Source organism: Mustela erminea, chromosome 9 (genome assembly GCF_009829155.1).
Source record: "Mustela erminea isolate mMusErm1 chromosome 9, mMusErm1.Pri, whole genome shotgun sequence".
NCBI lineage: Eukaryota > Metazoa > Chordata > Mammalia > Carnivora > Mustelidae > Mustela > Mustela erminea.
Window position 1 is genome coordinate 100081870 of NC_045622.1, and position 12025 is coordinate 100093894.

At 35.1% G+C, this 12025-nt stretch overlaps 2 protein-coding genes across 2 annotated transcripts; one reads left to right on the forward strand and one right to left on the reverse strand.

Annotated features, from left to right (window-relative positions):
- Positions 1–1359: 1359 nt before the first annotated feature.
- On the forward strand, positions 1360–2306 carry LOC116599928 (olfactory receptor 8H1-like). Its single transcript, XM_032359863.1, is given in 2 exon segments — positions 1360–1822; positions 1825–2306. Coding segments are annotated over 2 exon segments (945 nt in total).
- An 8696-nt stretch (positions 2307–11002) lies between these two features.
- LOC116599929 (olfactory receptor 5T2-like) lies at positions 11003–12025 on the reverse strand. The gene has a single exon (XM_032359864.1). It carries the CDS (start codon positions 11963–11965, stop codon positions 11003–11005), a length of 963 nt encoding a protein of 320 aa, XP_032215755.1. The 5' UTR covers positions 11966–12025.

Consider the following 12025-nt stretch of genomic DNA (forward strand, 5'->3'; position numbering starts at 1 on the left):
CATCAGGCTTTTCACTGTGTGGCTTCTAAGGGAAAAGGCAATTATTTTCTCAAACCGAACATAGCCACATTTAGTCCTTGAACTTTTGTTCTTGGAAACATGCCAAGCAATCTTCCTTGGAAATTGGTCCACAGGGATGACCATACATCAGATTATCGTCAGTCCCCTGTATATGAGGTGCCCTGGAATTATCAGTGCAAGACATACTCTGCTCTGCTTATGTTCACTCTAGCTTCCTGGTATTCTTTTTAGAAATAATTTCCTGGCAAATTTTCCATTTGACCAAGACCTGAACAAGATTTCTAGGTTGATTAATATTTGTCTCACAATAAAAGAAAATGAATACACTAAAATTTAAAAAGAACTTATCTCAGAAAAAAGAAGTAGTATATCACAGAAATTTTCAACTCAAATGGTTATCAAATTTGATTTGTGGGAAAAACTTGAGGTTGACAAACTTCTAAGCAGATAATATTGGAAAGGTTTTTTTTTCCTCCAAATTTGGTTCACAGTAAGTATTATTCTCTCAAAGTTAGAGGTCTTCAGTTAGGATTGAATTTAATGGGAACATTAGCAGAATAGTATGCATATACCTCTCATTTAGACCTTACCCTAAATAATGCCAGGATTTGTGAAATCAGAAATATAGAGTTAATGGAATCAGAGTCTATAAATAAAGAACATAGTTAATTTTGAATAATCAGGTTAAGAAAATATCTTATCTTTTAAAAATTAAAACTAACATGTGGTCTATAATTTTACTATATCTTATTAAAGTCCCCTAAATTTGAAATCTGTAATTTGTATTAAATAATATTGAAAAAAAGACACAATAATTAAAACTTGTTTTTATATCACCATTTGTTGTATACCCAACTTTTTTCCAGGTTTGCTGAAATTTATTGTAAGCAGGAATATAGTATTATATGCATGCTCTCTGGAGACAGTCTATCTCGGTAGAATCAGAGTGCTAACACTGTGTAGCACTGACTCTGGATAAGTTACTCAAACTGTGCCCTTTTTCTTGTCTTAAAAATTGTGGCTAACAGTGACACTTATGGAAGAAGAGTCTCACAAGAACTAAATGCATTAAGAAGTATTTAGAACTGGATCAGTCTCATTTTAATTATTTGATATAGTAGTTTTAATTATATTGTATTTAAATGTCAATTTATGTCTACTTTTATAGTTGGCAATCCAATTAAGATTGTTTTTCAGTCATGGTCTTTAAACCACTCATCACGAGTTTCTAGAAACATTATAAATATGGCATGTGGTTCCTATAAACACAAACCCTTTTGAAGTCATTCCTGCTAAATATCAAATTTGATTTCTTTACAGTGCACAGCAGCTGGCACTATGGGTAGAAAGAATAACACACAGGTGCCTGACTTCATCCTTCTGGGGTTGACAGATTCTGAAGAGGTCCAGCGAATCCTCTTCGTGCTGTTTCTGCTCATATACCTGGTTACCATGCTGGGAAATGCAGGGATGGTACTGATAATCCGCCTGGATCTCCAGCTGCACACCCCCATGTACTTTTTCCTCAGTCACCTCTCATTTCTGGACCTTAGTTACTCAACTGTCATCCTACCGAAAACCTTAGAGAACTTACTGACCTCCACCAAGTATATTTCCTATGTGAGCTGCTTCACCCAGATGTACTTTTTCGTTTTCTTGGGGGCCACAGAATGTTTCCTTCTCTCCTCCATGGCCTATGATCGCTATGTTGCTATCTGCAATCCTCTGCACTACCCAGTGGTTATGTCCATGAGATTCTGCTGTTCCCTCGTCTTTGCGTCCTATTCGATTGGCTTTAGCTTTGCATGAGCAGATTGCATTTCTGTGACTCCAATGTAATCCATCACTTTTTCTGTGACACATCCCCAGTTTTAGCCCTGTCTTGCACGGACACAAATGACATAGAGATCATGATATTTATTGTCGCTGGCTCCACCCTAATGGTGTCTCTTATCACGATATCTGTGTCCTATGTGTCCATTCTATCGACTATCCTGAAAATTACTTCCACGTCAGGAAAGCAAAAAGCCTTCTCTACGTGTGCCTCTCATCTCCTAGGAGTCACTATCTTTTACGACACTATGATTTTTACTTATTTAAAGCCAAGTAGTTCTTACTCCTTGGGAAAGGATCAAGTGGCTTCTGTTTTTTACACTATTGTGATCCCCATGCTGAATCCACTCATTTATAGCCTTAGGAACAAAGAAGTGAAAAATGCTTTCATTAGAGTCATGCAAAAGGGAGAGGGCTCTGAGCACTTGAAACAAGCAATGCTAAACTTTTAAGCTCATCCTGAATCATTCTCTCTACAGTGTATTTCCTTTGTCTCCAAAACCAACTGAATCCTTTAATTTGTTTGTATTTCCATCGAACCATTCTTTACTTCACCAAATATGATCTTGGATATTTCCAGGAAGATGTCTTTAGAAATTCCAAGTTATAATAGAAAGCCATTAGGTATGTTTTAAATCTATGATCTAAATATATGTGTTTGGGAACACCCGGCTAGCTCAGTGGGCTAAGCCTCAGACTCTTAGTTTTGGCTCAGGTCATGATCTCAAGGTCATGGGATCCAGCCCCTCATTGGGCTCCATGCTCAGTGTGGAGTATGCTTGAAATTCTCTCTCTCCCTCTCCTTCTGCCTCTCCCAATAAATAAATAAATAATAATAAATAAGTAAATAAATAAATCTTTAAAAAATAATATATGTGTTTTTAAGAGCAACTGATATGCAAAATGAGACAATATAGTTGTCTTCTTTTAAACAGTTTCATACAAATTCCATTAACTGTCTAACTTCAGGGAATTTTATTATGGAAAAGAGCTCCATTTGGGGTACAATGATAGCTGTTTCAGCTAGTTCATTTACTATATGGAGAAAAAAATACAGCAATTACCAGAAATTTCTATGGAATCAAGGATTTGGATTTTAAATCTACTAACATTCAGCTGTATAACCCTTAATGGATCAGCCTCAGTTTCCTCAACTGCACAAGACAAATAATAAGTCTAGGGCCAATGACTTAATTATAAAGATTAAATCAGATAATGGATGTAAAGCATTCAAGGGAGTTCTAATAGATGCTGGTCAGTATCATTAGAAGGCTTACTTTCCTGCAATATTTTTTTAAAGATTTTATTTATTTTTTGACGGACAGAAAAAGAGAGAGAGAGAGCACATAAGCAGAGGAGAGGCAGAGGGAGAGGAAGAAGCGGACTCCCAGCTGAGTAGGAAGCCCAGTGCAGGGTTCTATCCCAAGATCCTGAGATCATGACCTGAGCTGAAGACAGATGCTTACCCAATTGAGCCACCCATTGCCCTTCCTGTACTATTTTTAATGCACAATGGCTTTTTCTTAAAAAAAAAAAAAATCACTTGTGGGGCACCTGTGTGGCTTATTTGGTTAAGTGCACAGTCTTGATTTCAGCTCAGGTCATGATCTCAGGGTCATGGGATTGAGCCCTGCATTAGGTTCCACATTCACTGCGGAGTCTGCTTTAAATTCTCCCTCTCCCTCTCCTTCAGCTCTTCCCCCTCCCAAAATAAATAAATATATAAATACATAAATAAGTAATCTTTAAAAAAGAGAATATTCCCTTGTGTTTTATAAATTACTTTTGGCGAATTTATTTGACAAACAACTAAGGAAAAACTCAGCTCTTCACAATTTTTAATTTAAAATGGTGTCTGTTAACATTGGGCAACATGCTAACCATGGACACCACGAACAAGAAGAAGGGGATAGAAACACCATAGCAGTCATTACAGCTTGGTGTGTGTTCCTCTGGATCTACAGTCATGAACACATATGCATATATTACTTACATAAGTAAAATTTCTGTCATTTTCTATGTGCTTTTCAGCAGCTTTCTGTATACACTTACAAGCTTAACCTTTGATAATGCCTTTGTCACTGAAATATGAGATGAATGTGTATGAATATTTGGGAAAAAGAATGAAGAACTTTCCTCTTGAAATGCTTTGAATCTGAAATGTAAATGCATCAATTTTAAAATCTGTATGCAATGGTATCTCTTTGGTGGCTACCTGCTAAATATTTTTTAAAAAAACTTACCTTTCCGTAACTTGTCAATAAACTTCAGGAAACTGCTGCTTTTCCGTGTGTGTGTGTGTGTGTGTGTGTGTGTGTGTGTGTGTGTTTATATTACAGGTTTCTCCTAAGTTTTATAGGTTTGCTACGGTCACTAAAAATAAATTTTGAATTAAATGTTTGACTCACTTGTTCTAATCTTTTTAACAGAGACGAGTTGTAAAACCGGGAAATAATAGTGAATTCAGAATTTGTAGCAACCCGTAAACTGTAGTCATACTGCTGAAATTTCCTTTATTTTTCCTTTTTCCCTCTACATAATCTGAGCTAGTTTTCATTTTCTCTGCTTTGTAGATGTTAAAAGTGTATTCTTCCATTTTCCAAGAATTTGATTTTTTTGCTTAAACTCTTGTAATTTGTTTTCATTTCAACCAGTAATACAGAATTTTTATTTCTGAAATGTAACTATAGTTTACTATTTTTCCTAAATACTTTCTAAAGGTTTAAAATAAAATGCAAAAGTACAATTTCTCTTTTATAAGTTACAAGTTTAAAAGTTTTTCACTAACTGAAAATGTCAACAAAACTATTCAAATTTTTAAATATGCATTATTTTCCTCCATTTAGTTTATTTTAAAATTTCCATTCTCATATATCATTCCACTTAAAATTATCATGACTCATTTTTGCTTTGGTATCCATGTGGTCTAGACTCTTTATTGTTATTGTTACTTGTTTTTGTTTGTAATTAGTAATAAGTATATGATAAATATTTATTGCTTAATAATATGCTTTTATAGTTGGCCATTCATTTTGCATCTTCACTATGTCATTTAATGTATTTATAGGCCTTTTCATTTTTCTTTTCTATAAACTATGTTTTCACCTGTTGTTTCTGTTGATGTATACTTTTATGATTAGGAAATATATCCTGTTGGTTTGAGTTGGCAAAAATGGCTAAGAGATTCTGTGATTTTGTAGATAGCACTTAAGTTGAACAGATGCTAATTAAATTAAAATAAATTGTAATTAAAGTAGGGTTACCACATCTTCTTTATAATATAATTTAAGAAGTGTGTATGTTATTACAAATATGTAATATAATCTATGCATGAAATAGAAGATTTAGACTATTTGTGTTCACCCTATGAAATTGTTATATTAGTGCATACCATATTGTACATAGGATGTGGCCAGACATAATTTAAGATATATTCTTCTTGCCATACAAAAATGTTATTTATTACAAATATGATAAAGAAAATAAGAGTAGACTAGATCATGAAAAAAATAGGAAAAGCTGTGTCTGCTTCCAAATAATTGACAAATATAGTATCTATATGATATCAATAATGTATTTTTCAGGATTTACTATATGCTAGACAATACTCAGAGGCATATATATGTATACATTAACATAATTTATCTTCACAAGATAGGTACTAGCAATATCCAAATGTTAATCTCATATAGTGGAAAGCAATCTTTCTATTCCTTCAGGCAAAGATGTAAGAATAATCCATAATTGCCTTGTTATGTCACATTCCTGACATCCACTCCAACGGCATCCTATGTGGACCCTAAAAACAAAATATATCCAGAGTCTATCTCTCAGCACGTTCTCTTTCACCACACTGGCCCGAAGGACCACAGTCTCAGAAGCACTGCTGCAGCCCCTTGACCTTAGCTCTCTTGAATCTAATCTCAGCATAAAAGCTAGAGTGGTAAAACAGTAAATTGGATCATATCACTTCTACAAATCCAACCAGACTTCTCATCCTACTAAGAATGAAAAGCAAAACTTTTACAGGAACCCACTGATCCAAAATGATGTTGTCTCCACTCCTTACATCTAATAACTCATTCCTGGTCATCGTATTGTTGAACATCATATTGTTCATCATATTTACTTTGTTTCAATAGCATGTCCTCCTGGGGCACCTTTAAGCATCCAACTCTTAATTTCAGCTCAGATCATGATCTCAGGATTGTGGGATGGAGCCCCACATCAGGCTCTGTGCTCAACAAAGTGTCTACTTCTTCTCTATCTCTTTACCCCTTTCCCTCTGCTCCTCCCCCTGCTTGTGCTTGCTCTCTCTCTAAAATAAATAAATCTTTAAAATCTTTAAAAAAAAAAAAATGTATGCACTCCTAGCTCTCCCTGTGCACATTAGTCTCAACAGTGCCTAGAATTATCCCTTCATCTCTTCATCCTGAAACTTCCTTTTCATAAGCAAATGTGTATTAAAACTTTTTTCAAATGCAAATGCGATATTTCTTTCTTATTTTTTTCTTAATAAGAAAATCCCTTACCATCTGATTTAAAATTTTACCTCCTTCTTGCCCTTTTCTGTGCTTCATTTGTTTCCAATAACAGTTTCTCTCCAGCTAATAAATATATATATTTGACATTATATATGTGTGTGTGTGTGTATGTGTGTGTGTGTGTACACACACACATATATATATATGTATGCACCATGCCTAGCGTGGAGCCCAATGTGGGACTTGAACTCATGACCCTGAGATCAAGACCTGAGCTGAGTTCAAGGGTCAGACTCTTAACCAACTGAGCCACTCAGGCACCCCAACCACCATTTTATATATTTAGCTTGTATCCTTTTTTACTTGTATTCCTCCCCTACTACCCCTATATCATAAGCCAGGATTTTTACTTACTGTGTATAGTGTTGTATCCCATCACCCAGAATACTGACTTAATAAATGTTTCTGAAGGGAGAATTTTGCAGACAGTAAACCTGGAGCACAAAGAGATTACATAACTGGTTCATGGCCACTCCATGTTAAAGAAAAAATTCACGCTGGAACTCAACATTCTTCAACATCACTCTGGCTGAGAATACCACTATTATCAGAGGTGAAAACAGAGAATTCATCATCATAGTAAAAGAGCATTAAATAAAACACCAGGGCTGTTAAAATGTGCATGTTTCTGATACGCTAAAATTGCTGATGGAAGACAGAGTGATTTTGACTAGCTAAATTTTCTCAAACATGCAGGCACAGTCCTACTTACAGAAAGAGTGATTCTGAAAGAAGAAAGAACAATTTATCTGACTATGGAATTGTTTTGGAGAAAGAACCTGCAATAGTCAAGGCACAGAGTCTGGTGTCTAACAAAGGGATTCAGAAACAGTGTCTCAACAAAGAAGAAACAAGTACCCTCTGTTGTAACAATGTTGTAGAGTTTAGGGGGCTAGGGTCTCTGGATGCCTCCAAGGTTTCTTCTATATTGTTGCTTTGGTGTCCCCTAGATCTGGTCCTCTTCAGCATCATTAAAGAGGGGTCACCTAATACTCTGCCCATTGCAGTCTGAGAGAAAGGGGAGGTTTTCACATTGGGGAAACAATTCCCTGATTTTTTTTTTTTTTCATACACACTTCTAAGGAGTAATTCAATTTACTTAATAGATATAGGACTATTCAGGTCACCCATTTCCTCTGATAAGATCACCTTTAAGCAATTGTACATTTCATTTAATTTTCAAAACTATTAATAAGGAGTTCTTTGTAATATTTTATTACTATCCTTTTAATATTTCTGGGGACTAAGTGACAGCCCTTTTTTCATTCCTGATATTGGTAATGAGTATCTTCTCTCTTTTCAATGGTGGCCATTGGAATTTTAATATGTATATTTAATATAATACAGTTAACCTAGAATAACATACAGCATAACTTTTAATGTCAGAAGCTTAGAGCCCATTTTTCTCTATTTTTTTATTCTATTTTTGTCATATATCCAATAATTAATGCATCAACATAGTTTTACTTCATTTACTCTTTAAAGAAATTATAATTAAATATCCAATATATGTTACATTTATCTTCATTTTAGATATTTTTAGTTTTATTCACTTCTTTGTGTAGACACATATTTTCTTCTGTTATACTTCTTTTGGCTGGATAATTGTTGAAGCACAAGTTTGCTTGATATAACTTATTTCAGTGTGTGTATATTTATTTCCTGAAAAAGTCTATTTTGTTTATACATCTTTTAAAAGATTTTATTTATTTAGTTGACAGAGAGATAGAGAGAGAGCACAAGTAGGGAGAGGGAGAAGTAGCCTCCCTGCTGAGCAGGGAGGCCAAGGCCCGGCTCCATCCCAAGACCTTGGGATAATGACCTGAGCTAAAGAAGGCAGATACTTAACAGGCTGAGCCGGCCAAGTGCCCCTTGTTTTTATTTTTTTTTTAATATATTCCAAACATTTCTATGGATATTAAATTTGGGATTAATAGTGACTATATTTCACTCCTTTAAGTATTTCTTCATTATATCTGGTGTGAGTCATTTCTTATGGCATCTGCTATATCCTTATATTTTCTCTTCTGTATGTGACATGCATGTTCCTCTGAGTGCTTTCATAATTTTCTATTTATCTTTATTATTAATCAGTGATACTAATGAGTCTAGGTGTGTTTCATTGGTTGATTTGTTTGCTTTTTGTACTTTTCCTTTCTAGGGTCTACTTTTTTGACTCATGGTTTGGTATTTCCTTTCCTTAATTTTAGAAGTTTTGGCCATTATATTTTCAAACATTTCTTCTGATTAATTCCTTCTCTATTTTTTGTTCTGTATATTAGACTGTTTGATATTATGTCACAATTGTTAGATACATTTTTCTCATTTTTTCTCATTGTTTGCTTAATTCCTATTGTTTATCGTCAAGTTTTCCAATTTTTTTCCTCATTTTTTTTGATCTACTGATGACCTGATGAAGGAATTGCTTGTCTCTAATACTGAGAGAGTCTGGGTGTGTGTTGAATGTCCATGATTGGACACTTCTTTGTGGTTTCTGTCTGTTGACGAAATATAGACTCACGTATATATTGTTTACTCTCTCCAAAGATCTTATTTTTTTAAGATTATTTATTTTAGAAAGAAGAAAGATGAACATGGGGAGAAGCAGAAGGATAGGGAGAGGATCTCAAGCAGCTTGGTGCTGAGTGTGGAGCTGGTTGTGGGCTGGTTCTCACAACCCTGAGATCGTGACCTGAGCCGAAATTGAGAGTCAGATCATTAACCACTTGAGCCACTCAGGTGCCCTGACGACTAGACCTTTTAACCTAGTAATTTAAATCTCTGGGAATACCTGTTTTTGAAAAGCTGCTTTTATTACTATTCTTATGAGCTATTCTTACTATTCTTGGCTGGGAACAGCAGAGAACACTTAGAGTGAAGGTAAATCCACTTTCTAGGCTTCTCTGCTCTTCCCAACAGCCCAAATTACTGGATTTAACATATGTTATGTGTGTATGTATGTAAAATATATGTATGTATATGTTAAATGTGTGTATATGTATATACATATACACACACACATATATATGTATACACACATATATATATATATATGAATGTATGCTTAATTTAGCTAATATTTTTCTACCTTCTTGCACGGTGGCCACATCTTTCCCCCACCTTTTGCTGAAGGTGAAAACACTTAATTTATCTCCTCTCTCCCTGGAGGAGCTTGTCTCCCCAAGTAATTCAGATTACTTTGGTGTTTTCAAACTCTGCTCTTTGACAGAGTTATGAAAAGTTAAAATTTGTAGATTATCTGGATTTTTAAAAAACATTATTGCAGCTCTCTACATCTTAAATGAAAGTGGAAATTTTATACATGTATTTTTTATTTAAAATTGTAATTACAGTGCCTTTAACATAGTGTTGTTTTAACTTTAGGTGTACCATACAGTAATTCAGCAGTTACATATATTACTCAGTGCTTGTCAAGATAAGTGTACTCTTTTTTGTCTTAATGTGAATCTTTTTTTTTTTTTTAAGAGTTTATTTATTTGGCAGAGAGAGATCACAAGTAGGCAGAGAAGCAGGCGGTGGTGAGGGACAGGTAGTAGGTTCCCTGCTGATTAGAGAGCCCAATGTGGGGCTTGATTCCAGGACCCTGAGATCATGACCTGAGCCGAAGGCAGAGGCTTACGCCACTGAGCCACCCAGGCACCCCAAGATAAGTGTGCTCTTAAACCCTTCACCTACTTATACACTGTTTTAAGTCTCATCCAGTGCTGTAATTTCAAATATCTCCTTTCTAGATAACAACACATGTATCACTACAATATTTATTGGGATTCTAGTTCTGCATCTTGAAAATGTAATGGAATCTCAGAATCAGCATAGCTATAACTGGTAAAACTAATCTCCTTCCTTCCTTCCTGCCTTCCTGCCTTCCTGCCTTCCTTTCTTCCTCTCTCTCTCTCTCCCTCTCTTTTTTTTTTTTTTTTTGCTTTTTATTTTGTCTTCATCTTATTTATCATCCATGCTCAAAACCTGACAACTCTATGTGTTTCAGTAAAAGGAATAAATTAGCAAATCTGGTGGAAACCATTTTAAATGTATTCCTCTCTCTCTTGTTTCTGCTAATGACTTAAAGAAGATTTTCAGTACTCTCTAAATTATACTCTGAAAGCCAAATGATGCAGTTGGCAAAGAATCAGTGTATTCTTTCATTTCATGTACCAAGGCTCTTAAAAGCAGGGACAAACTTTTTGGTTTTACTTAAAGCTAATAATGTCCTTAATTTATGAAATAATTTCTCTTTAAATTATTTTTCATTACCTCTTTTAATCTTCGTTCCTGAAGCTGCAAGATTATAGGAACAGGAAGCAAAATTATGTGTGCGGGTCACTGGGTGATACAGTGAGTGGTTCCACTTCCATTGGAATCTTTTGAATCCTGAAACTATGAATCTTGTCTATAGAAGAAATAGCACTATGTACTAAATGCATGGTGCTGTTACATATATAGAACATATAGAACATAAATAACCTTTATTTATGATCTTTATTTTTCAAATAAGAAGACTAGAAAGACACTAATAAACAGAAACAAAATATTTTTATCACAACTTCTTTAACTGGACACAATGTACTTCATGTTTCATTGATTCAATTTAATGGTTTAGTGTGAAAAATATCATTAATTAATAAGCCAATTTTTTGAAACACTCTTTTCATTGCCTCTTTTACATCTTTGTTCCTTAAACTATAGATGATGGGATTCAGCATGGGAATCACAATTGTATAAAAGATCGACACGATCATGTCATGGTCCAAAGCATAGCTGGAGCTTGGTCTCATATACATGAAAAGGATGGTTCCATAATAAATTGTCACTCCAGTTAGGTGAGAACCACATGTAGAAAAGACTTTCCGCCTCCCCTCAGCAGAATGCATCCTCAGAATGGCCAACAGAATGAAACCATAGGAGATCAGAACAATCGTGATAGTGACTAGCTCAATAGCTCCCACAAAGTAGAAGAGCAACAACTGGTTGGTGTGGGTGTCAGAACAAGAAATGGCAAGTAGTGGAGGGATGTCACAAAAGACGTGTCTAATTTCATTGGATGCACAGAAGGAGAGGCTAAATGTGGCCACCGTGTGTACGGAAGCATTCAAAATGCCACCAACGTAGGAAGCAACGATGAGGGACACATAGACTCTGGGTGACATGATCACAGAATAGAGGAGAGGGTTGTAGATTGCCACGTAGCGGTCATAAGCCATGGCAGCCAAGAGGAAGCATTCTGTGGTCCCAAAAGTAACAGCAAGAAGCATCTGGGCTGCACATCCAGGGACTGAAATGACTTTATTCTTTGACATAAAATCTACTAACATATTTGGGGTAATTACTGAGGAAAAACAGGCATCCACAGACGATAACACACTCAGAAAATAGTACATGGGGTTGTGGAGCCGGCAATCCCCAATGACCAATAAAACTAAAAGTAAGTTTCCCATCATAGTAAAGAGATAGATTGCTAAAAACAAGAAGAACAAGATTATCTGTAGCTCAGGCTTCTCTGTGAAGCCCTTCAGTATAAATATAGTGACTTCAGTGACATTCTTCATGTTGGTACCTTATGGAACAAACTTGAAGATATTAATAAATTCATAATTCATATTAATATG

What these genes read in the sequence shown, in the direction of transcription:
- LOC116599929 (XM_032359864.1), bottom strand. Translation starts at nt 11,965, where the DNA reads ATGAAGAATGTCACTGAAGTCACTATATTTATACTGAAGGGCTTCACA.